Source organism: Camelina sativa, chromosome 18 (genome assembly GCF_030686135.1).
Source record: "Camelina sativa cultivar CO46 ecotype springtype chromosome 18, ASM3068613v1".
Classification (NCBI taxonomy): domain Eukaryota; kingdom Viridiplantae; phylum Streptophyta; class Magnoliopsida; order Brassicales; family Brassicaceae; genus Camelina; species Camelina sativa.
In genome coordinates, this window is record NC_141897.1 from 14,312,059 (window position 1) to 14,331,892 (window position 19,834).

Sequence of the window (19,834 nt, forward strand, 5' to 3'; positions counted from 1 at the left end):
ATGAGTTCCTTAGGAAAAGAACGAGGTGTTGTTGTTGCAGAGCTCGAGCCACCAAGAGGGAATAGAAGCCGATTTGCTTTTGCTTGTGCAATCTTAGCATCAATGACGTCTATCATTCTTGGTTACGGTTCGTATTCGTTGTGAATTCTCATTCACTAAGGTTGGTTTGATTTTATGGTTAAGATAATTATCCTTACATTTTATGGATGTTGCAGATATAGGAGTAATGAGTGAAGCTGCAATTTTCATAAAAGACGATTTGAAACTCTCGGACGTACAACTTGAGATTCTTATGGGAATTCTAAATATCTACTCTCTAATCGGTTCAGGCGCGGCCGGTAGAACTTCAGATTGGATTGGAAGACGATATACCATAGTGTTGGCAGGAGCTTTCTTCTTTTGTGGTGCTCTTCTCATGGGTTTTGCCACAAACTATCCTTTCATTATGGTGGGTCGTTTCATAGCTGGTATCGGTGTCGGTTATGCTATGATGATTGCGCCTGTTTACACCGCTGAAGTCGCTCCTGCCTCCTCACGTGGTTTCCTTAGCTCTTTCCCTGAGGTACGATAGATTCGACCTTTATTATTATTATCTGAAATATATCTATATAAAAAAGAATTGTGCATGGAGGTTGATGATAATATGTTTTATTTATGCAGATATTTATCAATATTGGTATACTTTTAGGGTATGTGTCCAACTACTTCTTCTCCAAGCTTCCCGAGCATCTCGGTTGGAGGTTCATGTTAGGGGTTGGAGCGGTTCCCTCGGTATTCTTAGCCATTGGAGTGTTGGCAATGCCGGAGTCTCCACGATGGCTAGTACTCCAAGGTCGCATTGGAGATGCTTTTAAAGTTCTTGACAAAACCTCAAACACTAAAGAAGAAGCCATCTCTAGGCTCAATGACATCAAACGTGCGGCTGGAATCCCTGATGATATGACAGACGATGTTATAGTCGTGCCGAACAACAAGACTGCCGGTAAAGGCGTGTGGAAGGACCTTCTTGTCCGACCAACCCCGTCCGTTCGACACATCCTCATAGCATGCCTTGGCATCCACTTCGCCCAGCAAGCCTCTGGAATTGATGCAGTCGTGCTTTACTCTCCGACCATCTTCTCAAAGGCTGGATTGAGATCCAAGAATAACCAGCTCTTAGCTACGGTGGCTGTTGGAGTTGTTAAGACCCTCTTCATTGTGGTAGGGACTTGTGTGGTTGATCGGTTTGGACGTCGTGCCTTGTTGCTTACGAGTATGGGCGGAATGTTTATTTCCTTGACAGCACTTGGAACTAGTCTCACAGTAATCAACAGGAACCCCGGACAAACTATCAAGTGGGCTATAGGGCTTAGCGTTACAACGGTGATGTCTTTTGTGGCAACATTCTCAATAGGCGCAGGCCCTGTGACGTGGGTTTACTGCTCAGAGATATTCCCCGTGAGGTTAAGAGCTCAAGGTGCAAGTTTAGGAGTGATGTTGAATAGACTTATGAGTGGTATTATCGGAATGACATTCCTCTCTCTTGCTAAGGGTCTCACCATCGGTGGTGCATTCCTTCTCTTTGCCGGAGTTGCGGCCACCGCATGGGTCTTCTTCTTCACTTTCCTTCCGGAGACACGAGGTGTGGCTTTAGAAGAAATGGAGAGTCTCTTTGGGAGCTATAGCTTAAACAAAAAGAACAATGTTATGAGCAAGGGTAAATTGGAAGTTGTTGATGAACAATGAGAGTGAGACAAAATTTGTTTCCATTTCATTGTTTGGTCAATGGAACCGAGTCTTCATGGGGTGAGTACAACCACTAAGAAGATTAATAGACAATTTGACTTGCCATGTTTAATCGATCAATTTGTATATAGTTTTAATAAGTTTTTTTTTTTCGAAAAGAAGAGTAAGAAACTCTTCATCTGTAATTTCTATAAATATTAATTCTGTACATATGTTTGAATTACTTTGTTTGGACTATTTATTAAGGTGCGTTTTCGTTATTTGCAAGTTGTTTGGACACTTAACTCAAAGTGTGTTTGTCTTTTTATAATAATCTTTTAAAGTTTTTAAAATAGTTAAAACAAAATTAATGTTTATGTATGTTTTCCTAAATTTTTACTATTAGAATTTCATATAATTATCTTTTTTACATTGTATAAACAAAAAGAATATTTAACATACCGCAAAATATCTAATCAATAAAAATTACATTTGTGGCAATGAAACGAATTGCTAACTTTAAAACCCAAATCTACATAATAATAACAATCTGAATAAATGCGAACAATAGTTGCGATTTTACGTCATACCTTTTCGTATAATATATATATATATATATATATATTTTTAATTTCAACGGTTGTGTCTCTCTCAAAAGTTGTGTCTGTTAAATATAGAGTTGTGTCTCTTACAAAGAGTTATGTCTATTCAAATTTATATATAAATGACTTCTCATCATTATATTCAAATTATCTTTAGTTTATATTTTTGATAGAAAATATTTACGGCTGCCTCTCTCTAAACACTAAAAAAATTAATTGTATGTTTTACAAAAAATTGCGATTGTTCATTGTAACGGTTTTTTGTAAAGTTGTAACTGTTCATTGTAGAGTTGTGTTTATTCGAATATCCGTATTTTTTAAAATATATATATATTTGTCTGTTTAAACTGTTTTCATTTTTTTGCCATCACACAAATTAATAAAATTTTAATATCAACAGTTTTTCTAGATTTCTAAATTATTCTCTAGCATTCATTCTTTTAAAAGTAAATAAACTCTTCCATTTCTTGATTTAACTAAATATTTTTGGAATGATGAATCTAATTTACAACTTTTAGTTAATTTTAAATATAAAAATTTAATGTCTATATATAAGCAATCTGAATAAATGCCACCAAAAGTTGTGTTTTTTCAACCGTACCTTTTTGATATTTTTTAAAAAAAAATTGTAGAAAATTTAAATTGTGTGTTTTACAAAAAGTTGCGATTGTTCATTGTTGTAAAGTTGTAACTGTTCATTGTAAAGTAGCAAATATTCGTATCTTTTGAAATCTAGATATATATATTTTTTTGAACTGTTTTCACTTTTTTGTCATGACACAAAATAATATAAAATTTCAATATTAAAGTTTTTACAACTTTCTAAATTACTCTCTAGCATGCATTCTTTTAAAAGTAAATAAATTCTTCCAATTCTTGATTTAATAAAAGATTTTTGGAATGATGAATCTAATTTACAAGTTTTAGTTAATTTTAAATATAATAATTTCATGAAAATATCTAGAGTTTTTTTTCAAGAGTTAGATGGATTATATAGTGAATTTTTGAATTTGACTTTTCAATATGGTAATAAAGATGTCTTCTATTTAAAAGCAGTTTATATAGGTTATAAGGTGAAATCAAGTGCAAACACAAACGGTTGTATCTGTTCATTGTAAAGTTGTGTCTTTTCACAATATTTCATTTATATCTTTTCATCACAACTTTTTGGTCTAATAGGTGTGTCTATTTAAATAGTAATGTCTTTTGAACTCTCTTTATATTTGTCTCTTCATCAGTAACTAACAAGTTTGTTGAAACAAATTTTCCATTTTATGTTAAATTTCAATAATTAAATATTAATATCTAATATTCAACGTTATTCTATAATCTAACTAAAATTTAAGAAATGATTATAGCAATAGAGAGGTTTAATAAAACTTAATATAGAATTTAAAGTTGAGAATATTTTTATCGTAACTTTTGTTAAAAAATAGTTTAATATTCAAATATAATAATAACAGTCTGAATAAATACGAACAACAGTTGTGACTTTGCTTAGTATTTTTTGTAAGAAAATTGTTTTTCTTCGATTTTTTTAAACTCAAACAGTTGTATATGTTTATTTTAGAGTTGTGTCTTTTCACTATATTTTATTCATATTTTTTCATCACAACTTTTCGTTCTAATAGGTTTATATTTTTTCATCATAACTTTTCGTTCTAATAGGTGTGACTATTTATATAGTCATGTCTTTTGAACTTTCTATATATTTGTCTCTTCATCAATAACTAACAAATCATTGTTCATTGAAACAAATTTTCCATTTTATGTTTAATCTAAATAATTTGAATATTAATATCAAATATTCAACGTTATTCTATAATCTAACTAAAATTTTAGAAATCACTATAGCAATATAGAAATTTAATAAAACTTAATATAGAATTTATAGTTGCGTCTATTTATCGTAACTTTTCGTTAAAACTATTTTGATATTTAAAATTTATATTTTTTTTAATTATAATTATTTAAAAGAAAATTATATTTACTCATTACAACCATTAGTTCAGTATTCTCAATTAGGATCACTTTGTCATATTGATTTTTTTAATTGTAGCTTTACCATAACTTTTCATAATATATCTTATATTTCTAATACTTTAAACAATGTTTTTACATTTCAATGATTTTATGATGTATAATTTTAAATTTTATTTACTTTTTTTCTAAAATATTTTCCCTGCGACATTGCGGGGAGTCTGAGTCCTAGTTTTATATAGTAAGATATTAATAAATCTCTTACGTTTGCGCATAAGTCACCTAGTGTATATATTATGGCCTACGTTGTTTTAAATTTGGAATAATGGTTAATGGTGACCATAGCAAAATGAAAAAGAAAAAAAAAAGAGTTGAGAAAGTTTCAACATTTTATTAGATTATTTATAGACCTCTCTGATTCATAGCGGGAAGGTTTGGTTGGTAAGGGTCAGTTAGACTTGGTCAAGGAGACTTGACCTATCTCCTCGTGTGTTTATAGTTTTTGGTTGTTGTAAAGTAAAGCACGTAATTGACTTCAACTTAAAAATATATCCAAAAGTTTCTTCATCCTAAAAGTGGTTGAGTACCATAGTTAGCTATTGTATGAGTTAAATCTTTTTCTTTGCACAAATGGCTTCTAGTTCCTCATCCTCTCGTAATTGGGTATACGATATTTTCCCAAGCTTTAGCGGGGAAGACGTCCGCATAACTTTCCTCAGCCATTTTCTCAAGGAACTAGATCAGAAGTTGATCAAGACTTTCAAAGACAATAAGATAGAGAGAAGCCACTCGATTGCCCCTGAGCTTGTAAGGGCGATAAGGACTTCCAAGATCGCGGTGGTTGTGTTCTCGGAAAACTACTCCTCTTCTAGTTGGTGTCTCGATGAATTGGTGGAGATCGTGAAATGCAAGGAAGAGTCTGGTCAACTAGTTATACCAGTTTTCTACGGTTTAGATCCATCTCATGTCAGGAAACAAACTGGAAAATTTGGAGAGGCTTTTGCAAAGACTTGTCAAATCAAAACAAAAGGAGTGCAAAAACAATGGCAGCACGCGCTGATCCTTGTTGCAAATCTACTCGGATATCATTCTCATAACTTGTAAGACTTTTATATTAGTGATATATAATATATATTTTGAATACATGGTTCCACGTGAAAATTGACTAGTCTATTCTTTCATGTTAGCAATAATGAAGCAACAATGATTGAAGTAATCGCTAATGATCTTTTGGGAAAACTGAAACTGACTCCATCGAAGGATTTTAAGGACTTTGCTGGTATCGAATATCATATAGCGGAGATGAGTTTATTGTTACATTTGGAATCCGAGGAAGCGAGGATGGTTGGGATATGGGGTCCAACGGGAATTGGCAAGACTACAATTGCAAGAGCTTTATTTAGTCGACTTTCTCGTCACTTCCAAGGTAGGATTTTCATAGACAGAGGTTTCATATCTAAGAATATGAAAAACTTTAGTGGAGCTAACCCTGATGACTATAATATGAAGTTGAGTTTGCAAGGAAAGTTTTTGTCTGAAATTTTAGGCACTAGACACATACAAATAGATCATTTAGGCGCTATTGAAGATAAACTAAAGCACCAAAAGGTTCTTATCTTTATTGATGATGTGGATGATCAAGTGGTTCTAGATACTTTAGTTGGTGAAATTGAGTGGTTTGGATGTGGAAGTAGAATTGTTGTAATTACAAAAGATAAGCATCTTCTAAGGGCCCATAATATCTTTCATATTTATGAGGTGTGTCTCCCATCTCAAGAACTCTCTCTTGAAATGTTTTGTCGATCTGCTTTTAAGCAAAAATATCCACCAGATGGTTTCATGGAGGTTGCTTCTAAAATTGCTAGGCATGCCGGTAACCTTCCTTTGGGTCTTAATGTTTTGGGTTCGTATTTACGGGGTATAGACAAAGAGGAGTGGGTGGAAATGCTACCCAGCCTTCGTAGTAGGCTGAGCGGAAAAATCGAGAAAACACTAAGAGTTAGCTACGACGGGTTAAATAACGAAAAAGATGAAAAGATATTTCGTCATATTGTATGCCTCTTTGATGGTGCAAAACTCAATGATATCAAGCAGATGTTAGGAGATAGTGACTTGGATGTTACTATAGGGCTAAAAACCCTTGTTGATAAGTCCCTCGTACATGTAAACCATGATACTGTGAAGATGCACACTTTACTACAAGAAATGGGAAAAGAAATTGTTCGTGCACAGTCCAATGAGCCTGGAGAACGAGAATTCCTTGTTGATTCGAAGGATATATACAAAGTACTTAAATATAAAACTGTAAGTTCTTTTTTTTTTCATGTAGCTCACTCTTTTTTATCAAAAGCATGTTATGTCACTTGTTGATAAGTCACTCTTTTTTTCTTGATATATATAACAATTTCAGGGTACTGAAAAGGTTTTGGGCATATCATTGGATATTAATGAGACTGATGAATTGCATATACATGAGAGTGCGTTCAAAGGGATGCATAATCTATGTTTCATAACAATTTACATTAAAAAATGGGACTATAAGAAGGAAGTAAGATGGCACTTAGCGGAAGGCTTCGACTATTTCCCCCCGAAACTTAGACTATTGAGGTTGGACGGATACCCAATGAGATGTTTGCCTTCTAACTTCCGTCCTGAACACCTTGTTAAGCTTACAATGCGAAGGAGCAAGCTCGAGAAGCTTTGGGAAGGAGTTCATGTAAGTTTTTTAATAGCAATCAATATTGCTTGACCTTATAAATGATAATCTTTTCAACTAATGTGAAAGTTCTTTTTATACTTCAGTCACTTACAGGACTCAAAGATATGAATTTGGATATATCTAGAAATTTGAAAGAACTCCCAGATCTTTCTATGGCCACTAATCTCGAGGAACTTTATCTTGGGTATTGCTCGAGTTTGGTAGAACTCCCTTCCTCTATTCAATATCTACATAAACTGAAGACTTTAGATATGTCATTTTGTGCAAATCTAAAGACTTTGCCTACCGGAGTGAACCTCGAATCTCTCGATCGGCTTAATCTCATGGGATGCTCACGGTTGAAGAGTTTTCCTAACATATCAACCAGCATCTCAAAGCTCTATATGTGGGAAACAACAATACAAGACTTACCCTCAAACTTACATCTAAAAAATCTCACTGAACTTAATATGTGTGGGTTGAAGAGTCAACAATTATGGAAAAGAGTTCAGGTATGTACATGACCTAATGTTTTCTTTAACCTTTCATCATACTAAGTCTTTTCAGAAGTTGGTGTTGTTAAATTTCTTAAAGTTGTGAAAAAAAAATTCTAATATAGCTTGGATCTCTAAATGTTTTTTTTTTTTTTTTTTTTAATTTGGTTCAGCCGCTTACACCTCTCATGACCATGCTAGCCTCTACTTCTTTGACGAGGCTATGGCTCTCCGATATCTCAAGTTTGGTGGAGCTTCCTTCATCTATTCAAAATCTTAGTAATCTCAAAGAGTTGAGTATTACAAAGTGCATAAATCTTGAGACTCTTCCCACTGGAATCAACCTTGAATCACTCGATATCCTAATGTTTAGTGGATGCTCAAGACTCACAAGTTTTCCCAATATCTCAACCAACATCTCAACGCTTGATCTAGAAGGAACATCAATAGAAGAGGTTCCATGGTGGATCGAGAACTTCCATAAGCTCAAATATCTTATACTGGCATATTGCAACAAGCTAAAATATGTTTCCCTAAGGATCTTTAACTTGACACTTCTTGACACAGCTAAGTTTCTAGACTACGGAGCATTTATTGAAGATAGCTTCAGCTTTAATATTAGTCCAAGTGTGGCGACAAGCATTGACGACACTTCTCTCGTTCTGGATAATTGTTTTTCAATAGTCAAGCTCAATTTTATCAACTACTTCAATTTGGATCAAGAAGCTCTGATTCATCAAGAATCAGTATTCAAACAGATGATCTTGATAGGTGAAGAAGTGCCTTCATATTTCATCCACCGTACAACTGGAACCTCTTTAGCTATCCCTCTACTTCATCACATCTCTCCCTCTCAACCATCATTCAGATTCAGAGCTTGCGTCGTGATCGATTGCGGATCGGATCTCAGTATTAATATTGGTCGTTACTCATTCTTCATCCAGGTACGTTGTCAGTTCATAGACATACGTGGGAACCAATTGGCTTCCGGTGATTTGCCATTGTCCATTACAACAACTAAGTTGGGTAGTCATCTGGTTATATTTGAGTGTTGTTTCCCTCTAAACGAAGAAGACAATGCTCCCTTAGCTGAAGTTGATCACGTGGATATACAGTTTCATCTCATTGATTATTACTACTCTCAGCTCAAATTAAAAGGATGTGGTATACGACTCCCGGAGGACAGTGTTGTTGAAGCTGAATATAGTAACGAGTGTGGAGTGTCTCGAGACATCAATGTAGAGACAGAGAGAAGCAAGGGAAAACAAGGGCAAAAAAATAAAAAGAAGATAAAAAAGAAGAAGAAGAAGAAAGGTTCTTGGTAAGCATAAGACTTAGTTTTAAAAACACAATTACATATCATATCATTCTGTGTTATATATGATGATTGTTTCTGTAGATGACGTGAAGGGTAACTCACAAAAATGTTACCAGCTGGAACTAAGATTTGATCCTTCATAAAAAAATCGGATGTTTATGTGCAAACTAAAAGATTAGCAGATTCTAATTGAAAGTTGAAACCATAACTTATAAAAAAATTTTAAGGAAAAACGTGCTAATCAAGTTGTACATATATATTTAGATTTCCTTTTTAGTTCGATATTTATCTAAAAGGTGATATTGCCATATCTTAGATTATGTATCTAGATATTGCCATATCTTAGATTATGTATCTTGTATAAATAAACAGACCTTTTAGGTCACATAATAAACAACGCAAATCATTCATTCATCTCTTGTCAAAAACTGTAAAGACACTCAAAGTTAAGGAGAGCGTAAGGAATACTAAAAGGTGAAAAGAAGCTTAAACACTCTACTCTCTCATACGCGGCTCGCACTCTGGCATCAACTCTACAGCGTGGAGCGCCGTAGACTAATTTATCTTCTTCCCTATTATACCCCTGAAGCTAAACCCTCACAGGCCTAACAGAAAAGGGTAAATATGGTATTTTAAGATAAGCCGACAACAAAAAGGAGATGACCGTTTGATAGATCCGCAAATCTCAGCCGTTTTAAAATCATTTATTCGGTAATTAATCACAAAAATCTTTAAAAACTTCAACTTTTTTGTTTGTTGTTGTTTCCACTCCAAACGCTTGAATCCGATTCGCATGCCGATCGAATTCTAAAAAAACCTCCACTTGCATTATTATTCCCAAAGAAAAAAAAAACCCACTAACAGAGAGTGCTCTAATTCTTCTTCTTCTTTAGTTGCGTTGAAGAACCCTAAAAACAGTAAAAAAGGTGTTTTTTTTGGGGGGGGGTCTTGATGGCGAATCGTGTGGCGATGGAAGAAGACGTTACTGAATCTGTAACGTTGATGGTGGATTCAGTTGCTTCTTCGCCGATGACTCCGAAGACGGCGGTGGTGATGAAGGACGATGATGATGATGCTCATCATCCTTACGCGTTTCATGTTTCCGGACCCAGGAATGTTGCTTCTCCTAACTGGAGAGATCTCATCAACTCTAGTTGGTAAATAAAAACTTTGATTCCTCTGTTCTGGTCTTTTTGTGTTTCTTCGTTAGAGAACGAGCATTGCAAAGCAAAACCCTGTTTTTATGCTTTGGATCTGAAGATATCGAAAAAAAAATTGATTTTTTTTTTTTTTTTTTGGTTAGTTTAGTCATTTGTCTTAATTACAGAGATCTTTTCCTTTTACTTTGTGATCTCCGACATTTTCATGTTATTTCTGTGAGGCTTTTTTATAAATAGTTTCTAATTTTGGCTATGTTCTGCTTCTACCCTTGTGATGATCTATTTGCTCTGGTGATTGCATTTTGAATTCATCCTTGATTAAGAAACCATAATGAATCCAAGGAACAAGCTAAATTTTGTGCATTGGTTTGTGTTTAGTTGACTAGTATATGTGGTTGTCTGAAGCTAATCATGTAATCTTAGGTTCTAGTCTTTTTTTCTCTGAACCAATTTTTGTTTTGCAAGTTAAGTTTTAACCTTTTGGTTTTTAGGAAGGATCCTAACTACAAGAGAACAGTAATGGCATGCTTTATTCAAGCAGCTTACTTGCTTGAACTCGACAGACAAGAGAATCGAAACGAGCAAAACGCTCTCGCCCCGAAATGGTGGATTCCATTCAAGTACAAGTTATCGCATACGCTGATTGACCAGAGAGATGGTTCCATATTTGGTGCTGTTCTTGAATGGGACAGAGCAGCTGCAATGGCAGATTTGGTTGTCATCAGACCCAGCGGGGCACCTAAAGCAGTACTGGCGCTGCGAGGAACGATACTAAAGAGTCTTACAATGAGACGTGACATTGAAGATGATCTCAGGTTTTTAGCTTGGGAGAGTCTTAAAGGTTCTGTGAGGTTTAACGTTGCTCTGGAGGCGTTGCAGTCAGTAGCTAAGAGGTACGGAAGCAGGAATGTATGTATAGTGGGTCATTCGTTGGGAGCTGGTTTTGCATTACAAGTTGGTAAAGCCTTGGCTAAAGAAGGGCTATTTGTGGATGCTCATTTGTTTAATCCACCTTCTATATCTCTTGCTATGAGCTTACGAAATATTGGTGAAAAAGCTAGTGTTGCTTGGAAAAGACTCATGTCAATGCTTCCTCCTAGAAACGAGCCTCTGATACCAAGTGGGAACCAAGGACAGGGTTCTCCTGGCAATGTTTCTTCAGGGTTCAGGAACTGGGTACCGAGTTTCTACGGGCAGAGTCAGAAATCTACTGTGGATTTAAGAAAATGGGTGCCTCATTTATATGTGAATGATAGTGACTATATCTGCTGCCACTACACTGACCAAGATGGAGTAACAGAGAAGAGAGAAGTGAACAACAACAAGGAGAACAATGGTCCTGTTGTAAACTCTAATTGTCAGGCAGCAGCGAAGCTTTTTGTGATGTCGAAAGGGAAACAGAAGTTTCATGAGGCGCACGGGCTAGAACAATGGTGGTCGGATAATCTAGAGCTTCAATCAGCTATTCACAGCAGCAGATTGATCAGTCAGCAACTTAAGTCCTTATATAGTATCAAGTAAACATCACAATTCTTTTACCAGTTTTTTTTCTATTCACCATGATGGTAACAGATCCATCTCCATTGTTCAATAAACACATTTTCCTATCTTTATGTCTAAGAACACTTTGAGGAAATGTAACAACATAAATGTAAGAAAGGTCATTTGTAACTGATCTCAAACATTTTGTAGAGAAAAAAGAAATTGAAGATATAACCCCTTTTTGAAGAATCTGGAATCCATAAAGAGTGATGTGTTGTGTCCCCACCATTGAAGCTTTATTAAGAGTAATTCATAATACAAAACAGTCGTTAGAGAGGAACCAACAGAAACAGATCCATGTGCAGATTTCAGTTTGGTGGTTTTACTAATTGAATTGAGCCAAATAACTTAACGGCTGTGACAATCATATGGGGCCACAAATAAACAAGTTGAGGATTTTCGTAAAGATATTTGAGAAAAAGGTATAAACAAAACAACTGCCATGTGCTTTCGACCAACATTATCAGACAGGACATACCATCACAATCCAACTCATATTATGCAACAAAAACAGTTTCAAATTGCAGACACTGAAGGGTCACTACACTGTTCCTAGATTAAGATAAAACCAATCAAGTACTTGAGAAAGGATCGAGGTTTTGAAGTTTTTAGAGGACAAGAACAAAAAAAGTTGAAGAATCAAATCAAACTCTGATATGATTAGCCACATAGAAAATTTAAATAAGAGGATTACAAACTCTACAAAGATATTACATTATTTTTTGTCTACAGACTAATCAGCAATTACTCTCCCTACATCAATCAGCCGAGCCTTATGAACAATCAAATCATCAAACAACATATAGAGAACACGAGAAAAAAATATCCAGAATCGCCGATAAGTCTCTTAAATACAGGTTAATATCGTATCCGCAGTCTCCTACGGCCTTGTAAAGACGCCCCAAATCTTACTCCGGGCAAGATTCTCAGCCAATTTCTTAGCTCCTTCAACATCCATCTCCACAAGCTTTTGTAAATGCAAGCAAGCACCAGCAGCAACAACTAGTTTCCTGCATTTCTTAGAAGTTACAAGCAGTTCCAAAGCAGAGACAGTGTATCGCTGATCCAATTTCTTAATCTTCGGGTCCAAAAGCTGAACAAGACTAACTATACCCTTCTCACTCTTCTTAAAAGTCTTTCTGTTGTTCGTGCACACCAATAAAGTTGATAGAGCTTTGGAAGCTGCTTCTTTCTCTTCAATGGCTTTACCATCTAACATATCAATCAGTGGACCAACGCATCCGCTTTCACCAATTTCTTTTCGGCTTTTTGAGCTAAAACCTAGCGAAGAAACAGCCTCAGCAGCTGCGATTCTCACACCGAGAACCCCACAACTCAACACTGGAACCAAACGAGGGATAAAACCTTCAGAGATAACAACTTCTCTCACAATAGGACACAAAGCTAAATTCTTTAAAAGCACAACTCCAACCTCAAGACTCTTAACATTAGAAACAGAATCCCAGAAACTCTTTAAACACTGAATCCCTCCTTCCCTTACAACAGATATCATCAAATCCTCATCCCCACTCGTTAAATTAGCCAAACATCCTACAGCATTCTCTTGAGCTAGAGAAGTACCAGAAGAAACCATAGAGATAAGAACAAAAATCGCGTTTTCCTCCACGAAATTCTCTTTGGTCTCTACAAACGAAGCTAGATTCCTCAACACACCAGCAGCAAAAGCCTGAGAGCCAGGACTCCCACCTTGACATATCTCCAACAGAGACGAGATCCCACCTCTACAACCAATCGCTCTAGCGTTCTCCTTAGACGAACTCAAAGCTTGTAAAGCAATACAAGCTTTCTCTTTAGCAAAACCACTTCCTGATTCCAGAACACGAAGGAGATGATTCAATAGAGACAAGCCTTCAGCTATTAAAACATGTTTACTACTCTCAACCATAGAGATTCTAGAAATTACAGCTACAGTCTTCTCCTTCATCCCTAAAGAACACGAATCAAGTAACCTAACCAAAACAGGAACAACTCCTTGAGCTACACAGATCATCACGTTCTTATCATCTTCGTGAATTAACTCAAGCAACGAATCAATCGCTGAGTTCTTCGATTCAACACCACCGATCTGTAATCTGATAACTAGATTCCTCGCTTCTAATCGAACAGCTTCCTTCTTCGATGAAATCGAAAACCCCGAGACGACGACGACTCCGTTATCCTGAAGCAGTCCACTCTTAATCAAAACCTCAGCATCTTTCACATGTCGATCGAGTCTCGCCATGACCGAGTCAACCTCACTCTGCGTCTTGAGCTTACCTTCAGCCATACCTGGTCCTTCGCACCTCGTCGCAACTTCAACAGCGTCGTTAAGCGTCTCGCGAACCGAAACAAGAAGATCTTGAACGAGCTTGTTGGAAGAGGAGCCGGCGAAATCGGAGAAATCGGAGAGCTGAGTTTTGAGATCGGCGAGTTTGGCGCGAATTGAAGACCATTTCCACTTGAAGCTAATAAGCTTAGGGATAGAGTCGAGGAGTGAGTTGATAACCTCCGTTAAACTCCGGTCACCGTCATCGGAGTTAGGTACCGTCATCGGAATTAGGGTTTGACTGAGAGAGTAGAGAGAGAAAAGAGGAAGAGAGAGAGAGAGAGAGAGAGTAAGAGAGGTGTGAATTAATGGGAACAGTGGGAATGCTGCTGCTTTGCTTTTGTGCCAGTTGGGAAAACGCGAAATACAGGGAGGGAAATGAGAGTTCACGCGCTTTCGAAAGCGCGTCAGTTTCACTGTTTTAGAATTAGCTTCGTCAACCCCAATGATCAGAATCTTCATGGCATGTTACGTGGACAAACCAATATCTATATATTTATTTTTTAATTTAGAAAAGTTATTACTTTTTTTAATTTGGACTTTTTTTGGGAGCTAATATTTGGACTTTTACTTACTGATATATTTTATAGAATAAGGTTGATTTTGGTGTACGACTCTTTTTTTCTTTCTTTTGGGAGTATAGTGTTTGTATATTGTCGAATTTATATGAAAGTATTTTGCAATGACAACTAATTTGCTCCCTTTTTTTTAACAACTAATTTGCTTAGCAACTAAGAGTCTTTTAGACTATTTTTTAGCCAAGTGGAGTTAGTTTAATGGAAAATTGCATTTGGGTTTTGACAATGGATTAGATTTTATTATTATGTTTATATATGTGTTTTTCGGTATTTTAAAAGGATTTTATAAAACTTGCTTAATATAATTATAATGTTATGATATTTTGAGGATTAATGTTTATAATCTTAGACATCACTTGATTACCATGTTATCTTTTAAATTACAAGGAGAAGAAATCTCACCTTTCGAATGAAATAAGTCAAAGTAGAAGTGAGCATTGTTATTAAATTAGAAATAAGTTTATGCGAGCAGTTTCAGGTTCTAACCCATTTGTCTATTTTTTTATAAAGTTAATATTAGAATATAGATGAAACTGGTTTATATTGATTAGAGTTAACTGGATTGTTAACTCTGGTTTAGTAAATGTGATACATATATAAGAAGAGAAAATGTAAATGTACACATTAAGCTGAATGAGAATGACTTCTTTGAGCCTGGTTTTCTAACTAACTTTATCAGAGCGATGAATCAACTTCATCATCTTCGATCTTGTTCATGATCTTCATCTTCTTCCGCTTTCTTTGACCTAAATTGATCGGATCTTTCCTCCGATTGATAATTTCTAACAAATTGAGTTCAAAAATGGTTACGCTTCGTCAAACTTCAAAGCGATTAGCTCGCGGTTCTGGTTCTGCAGCATAATCAGCAAATCAAGCTCGATCGAAGACCACTCGACCTATTCCGGCGAGTTACTCGTCTTCTCCGACGATATCACCTTCACATTCACCTATTCCGGTGAGCAACTTACAAGATCCATCTATTCCGGTGAATCATGTTACCTTTGGAGCTAATCCTGCTACTTTTGGAGCCAATCCTGCTCCCTTTGGAGTCAATCCTGCTTCGTCTTCAATTCTGATACAATCGTTTGGTGTTCCAAATCCTCTCTCATCTCAAATGTCACAAGAACAGTTCGCATTTGATGGAATTCAGTACTCTCCTTACTTCTTGAACAGCGGCGACAATCCAGGATCTTCTATCATCTCTGAGGTACTTGATGGAACAAACTATAACACCTGGAATATAGCTATTACTACCGCCTTAGATGCTAAGAATAAGCTTGCGTTTGTGGATGGATCTCTTGCTAGACCATTAGAAACACATCCATATTATCGCATATGGTCAAGAGGTAATGCAATGGTAAAATCTTGGATTCTGAATTCTGTGACAAAAGAGATTTATAGGAGTATTTTACGATTCAGAGACGCCTCTACGATGTGGCAAGACTTACTTGTGCGTTTTCACATCACGAACTTGCCAAGATCTTATCAACTTACACAACAAATCTGGTCTCTTCATCAAGGATCTACAGAGCTATCAACCTATTATACAAAGCTTAAAACACTATGGGATGATCTTGATAGAGCAGATTGTGTTAAGACTTGTCAAAACTGCAACTGTTGCAGAGCTACGTCTGTTCAAGCTGAGCACACAAAGATCATCAAGTTCTTAGCTGGTCTAAATGAATCTTATTCAAGTGCTCGAAGTCAGATCATCATGAAGAAGAATGTACCTACTCTTGCTGAAGTATACAACCTACTTGATCAGGACTATAGCCAGCGAAGCATCACACCTGTCCAGAATGCTTCAGTCTTTCATATGGCCAACCCTGAAATCTCAACAAATCCTGTATCAGTCAACGCTACTTACACTCAGAAGACAGGCAGGCCCATTTGTTCTCACTGCGGTTATAATGGTCACACTATAGACAAATGCTACAAAATACATGGGTATCCAGTGGGTTTCAAGCATAAGGGAAAGGTTACTACTTCTTCTAACAAACCAGTAGTGGCTTAGATGACTTTAACAGATCCAACTGTCAATGATAACACTTTCTACAATCAGTCAAGAGCACTTTCTCAAGATCAAATTCAGGGTGTTATAGCCTACTTCAACTCACAGCTCTCAACACCACTCGATCAGACTTCGATGCCATCTACCTCTGGTGGTCTTATCACTGCAATGCCTGGTATGGCTTTCTCGTCCTCTACTTTAAAATTTGTAGGGATCTTGAGAGTCACCGGTAATACATTGTCATCTAGGTCTATGATCATAGATAGTGGTGCTACTCATCATGTTTCACATGATAAAAGCTTGTTTGTGAATATGACTGATAGTGTTTGTGGTAAAACGGTGACCTTACCTACTGGACCAGATATACGGATTGCAGGAATTGGTCAGAGTAGACTAAATGAGTCTCTGATTTTGAACAATGTCCTCTATATCCCAGATTTTCGCCTCAATATCCTCAGTGTAAGCCAGTTAACCAGAGATTTGGGTTGTCGTGTTATGTTTGATCAAGAATCTTGCATGATACAGGATACTATCAAGGGACTGATGATTAGGAGGGGTGAACAAATCTGCAATTTGTATGTGCTTGATAGAGCTTCGATCACACTTCCAGGGAATCAAGACTTATCTTGTGTAGTAAACATTGTTGTAGATACAGCTTTGTGGCACAATAGATTAGGTCATCCATCTGTTGCAAAGATAGATTCTATTACAGATGTACTTGGTGTTAAACAGAGAAATAAAGATTTTCATTGTGTCATTTGTCCCCAAGCTAAACAGAAGCATCTTCCTTATATTTCCCAAAACAATATATGTGAGAATGTTTTCGACTTGCTTCATATTGACATCTGGGGACCATTCTCTGTGCCAACTGTAGAAGGATATAGATATTTCCTCACAATTGTGGATGATCACAGCAGAGTGACATGGTTATATCTGTTAAGAACTAAGTCAGAGGTACTTACTGTTTTCCCAAATTTCTTAAGAATAGTGGAGACTCAGTACAAAGCAGTTGTTAAAGGAGTAAGATCAGATAATGCTCCAGAGTTATCTTTCACAGATCTTTATAGATCCAAAGGAATCATAGCTTACCACTCATGCCCAGAAACCCCAGAACAGAACTCAGTGGTGGAAAGAAAACACCAACACATCTTGAATGTAGCAAGATCTCTCATGTTTCAAGCCAATCTGCCATTAGAGTATTGGGGAGACTATGTATTAACCTCGGTTTTCCTCATTAATAGACTACCTTCACCTCTTCTGAAGAATAAAACTCCCTATCAGGTTCTCACATCGAAGAAACCAGATTATAAGGGAATAAGAGTTTTTGGTTATCAATGTTACAGCTCAACCTCGTCAAAGAATAGGCACAAGTTTCAACCACGATCACGAGCCTGTCTATTCCTTGGTTATCCTGCAGGGTACAAAGGTTACAAACTGCTGGATTTGGAGACTCAAACGATCCACATTTCTCAAAATGTAGTCTTTCATGAAGACTTCTTACCTTTTGCTGATGGTACGCCTAACTCTTACCCTGATTTTGTCTCTATGACAGATTCTGCAGTAGATATTAATCATTCTCCCATAGATACTAGTGAACTTCCTGTAGTAGTGAGGGAACCCTCTACAGTTGTGAATGAAACTGGTCGTGAGAATGATTCTTCTGCAATTGATAATCCCCTCATTGAGCAGACTAAGAGAATATCTAAACCACCTGGCTATCTACATGATTACTACTACAATCTGACTACTACAGATGTTCCTTATCCTTTGGCTTCATATATGACTTATGAACATCTCACAGAGGAATATAAAGCATATATTTGTGCAGTCACTAAATTTGTAGAACCTGCTACTTTCAAGCAAGTCAAGAAATTTGATGAGTGGATCTAGGCCATGAATGAGGAACTTATTGCTCTTGAAAGTACTCACACCTGGACTATCTGCTCACTCCCTCCAAATAAACGTGCTATTGGCTGCAAATGGTTTTATAAAACTAAACTCAATTCTGATGGAAGCTTGGAACGATACAAAGCACGCCTTGTAGCAAAGGGATATACACAACAAGAAGGTGTTGATTTTGTTGATACCTTCTCTCCAGTTGCCAAAATGACTACAGTCAAGACTCTTTTAGCTGTAGCATCTGCCAAACAGTGGAGTTTACATCAGTTGGATATCTCTAATGCCTTTCTAAATGGCGATCTCGATGAAGAAATTTACATGACTCTTCCACCTGGCTATACTGCAAAACCAGGAGAGAAACTAACACCGAATTCTGGTATGTAAGTTGAATAAATCTCTCTACGGTTTAAAGCAGGCCTCGCGTCAATGGTTTCTGAAGTTTAGCTTTGTTCTTGTGAAACTTGGTTTTCAAAAATCACATACTGATCACACACTGTTTGTGAAGAATCAGAAAGGAAAATATATTGCTGTTCTGGTGTATGTGGGTGATATTATCATCACATCAAATGATGATGCAGAGGTTACTCAACTCAAATCTGATCTACGGAGTTCTTTCAAGCTTCGAGATCTAGGACCATTGCGCTATTTTCTTGGTCTTGAGATTGCAAGATCTAGCAAGGGAATCTACATCTGTCAACGAAAGTATACGTTGGAATTACTCGAAGAAATTGGTTTATTGGCTTGTCAGGCTTCTACTGTACCGATGGATCCATATGTATCACTTGTCCAAGATAGTAAGGAGCCTCTGCTTGATGATCCAAAGCAATATAGGAGATTGGTGGGAAGGATGATGTATTTGACAATAACCAAACCCAATATTACTTATGCGGTGAACATGTTATGTCAGTTTACTGTTGCTCCTAAATCTTCTCATTTACAAGCTGCCTACAGAGTGTTACACTATTTGAAGGGAAACATTGGTATGGGCTTGTTCTATTCTGCTACTGCAGATCTTCCTTTAACAGCTTTCACAGATGCTGACTGGGGTTCTTGTAAGGATTCTAGACGCTCAACCACTGGATTTTGCATGTTCCTTGGAACCTCTTTGATCTCCTGGAAGTCCAAGAAACAAAGCATTGTCTCCATGTCTTCAGCTGAATCCGAATACCGTGCAATGGGGGTCGGCGTCAAAGAAATTCAATAGTTAGTGAATCTACTGACTGAACTGCAGGTACCTCAAGCTAAAGCGGTTGCTTTCTTTTGCGATAACACAGCCACAATTCACATTGCAAATAATGTTGTCTTTCACGAAAGAACCAATCATCTGGAGATGGATTGTCACAAAGTCAGAGAAGCAGTCACTAATGGTCTTGTGAAGACACTCCATGTCAAGACGGATCAACAACTGGCTAACGTTCTTACTAAAGCCGTACAGCCTGGACAATTTCATTCTCTTATTGGCAAGATGAGTTTGAATTCAATCTACATGCCATCTTGAAGGGATATTAGAATATAGATGAAA

General features: G+C 36.6%; 4 protein-coding genes and 1 pseudogene across 6 annotated transcripts; 4 read left to right on the forward strand and 1 right to left on the reverse strand.

Moving 5' to 3' along the window:
• LOC104761072 (putative polyol transporter 2) lies at positions 1 to 1,883 on the forward strand. Its single transcript, XM_087498648.1, has 3 exons — positions 1 to 127; positions 216 to 562; positions 661 to 1,883. Exons 1-3 carry the CDS (start codon positions 1 to 3, stop codon positions 1,723 to 1,725), a joined length of 1,539 nt encoding a protein of 512 aa, XP_087354774.1. The 3' UTR covers positions 1,726 to 1,883.
• Positions 1,884 to 4,809: 2,926 nt separating this feature from the next.
• LOC104761073 (disease resistance protein RPS6-like) lies at positions 4,810 to 8,963 on the forward strand. Of its 3 annotated transcripts, none has more exons than XM_087498649.1 (6): positions 4,810 to 5,386; positions 5,474 to 6,590; positions 6,697 to 7,002; positions 7,089 to 7,496; positions 7,652 to 8,799; positions 8,878 to 8,963. In XM_087498649.1, coding segments are annotated over exons 1-6 (3,450 nt in total). In that variant the 5' UTR covers positions 4,810 to 4,916; the 3' UTR covers positions 8,879 to 8,963. The 3 variants fall into 3 exon arrangements, with proteins under 3 accessions (XP_087354775.1, XP_087354776.1, XP_010482397.2); XM_087498650.1 differs by having other exon boundaries at positions 7,652 to 8,422; positions 8,624 to 8,963; XM_010484095.2 differs by having other exon boundaries at positions 7,652 to 8,963.
• A 518-nt stretch (positions 8,964 to 9,481) lies between these two features.
• On the forward strand, positions 9,482 to 11,687 carry LOC104761074 (GDSL esterase/lipase At4g10955-like). Its single transcript, XM_010484099.3, has 2 exons — positions 9,482 to 9,953; positions 10,448 to 11,687. Exons 1-2 carry the CDS (start codon positions 9,748 to 9,750, stop codon positions 11,475 to 11,477), a joined length of 1,236 nt encoding a protein of 411 aa, XP_010482401.1. The 5' UTR covers positions 9,482 to 9,747; the 3' UTR covers positions 11,478 to 11,687.
• A 442-nt stretch (positions 11,688 to 12,129) lies between these two features.
• Positions 12,130 to 14,281, reverse strand: LOC104761075 (uncharacterized). The gene has a single exon (XM_010484100.3). The coding sequence runs from the start codon at positions 14,047 to 14,049 to the stop codon at positions 12,379 to 12,381; it is 1,671 nt and encodes a 556-aa protein (XP_010482402.2). The 5' UTR covers positions 14,050 to 14,281; the 3' UTR covers positions 12,130 to 12,378.
• Positions 14,282 to 15,558: 1,277 nt separating this feature from the next.
• On the forward strand, positions 15,559 to 18,303 carry LOC147922906 (uncharacterized; annotated as a pseudogene).
• Positions 18,304 to 19,834: the final 1,531 nt, after the last annotated feature.

Bases quoted from the DNA above. Each gene is read 5' to 3' on its own strand.
- LOC104761074 (XM_010484099.3), top strand. From the start codon at position 9,748: ATGGCGAATCGTGTGGCGATGGAAGAAGACGTTACTGAATCTGTAACG. The intron at 9,954-10,447 runs GTAAATAAAAAC...TTTGGTTTTTAG, and splicing joins GATCTCATCAACTCTAGTTG to GAAGGATCCTAACTACAAGA.
- LOC104761073 (XM_010484095.2), top strand. From the start codon at position 4,917: ATGGCTTCTAGTTCCTCATCCTCTCGTAATTGGGTATACGATATTTTC. The intron at 5,387-5,473 runs GTAAGACTTTTA...CTTTCATGTTAG, and splicing joins GGATATCATTCTCATAACTT to CAATAATGAAGCAACAATGA. The intron at 6,591-6,696 runs GTAAGTTCTTTT...TAACAATTTCAG, and splicing joins AAGTACTTAAATATAAAACT to GGTACTGAAAAGGTTTTGGG.
- LOC104761075 (XM_010484100.3), bottom strand. From the start codon at position 14,049: ATGACGGTACCTAACTCCGATGACGGTGACCGGAGTTTAACGGAGGTT.
- LOC104761072 (XM_087498648.1), top strand. From the start codon at position 1: ATGAGTTCCTTAGGAAAAGAACGAGGTGTTGTTGTTGCAGAGCTCGAG. The intron at 128-215 runs GTTCGTATTCGT...TGGATGTTGCAG, and splicing joins GTCTATCATTCTTGGTTACG to ATATAGGAGTAATGAGTGAA. The intron at 563-660 runs GTACGATAGATT...TTATTTATGCAG, and splicing joins TCCTTAGCTCTTTCCCTGAG to ATATTTATCAATATTGGTAT.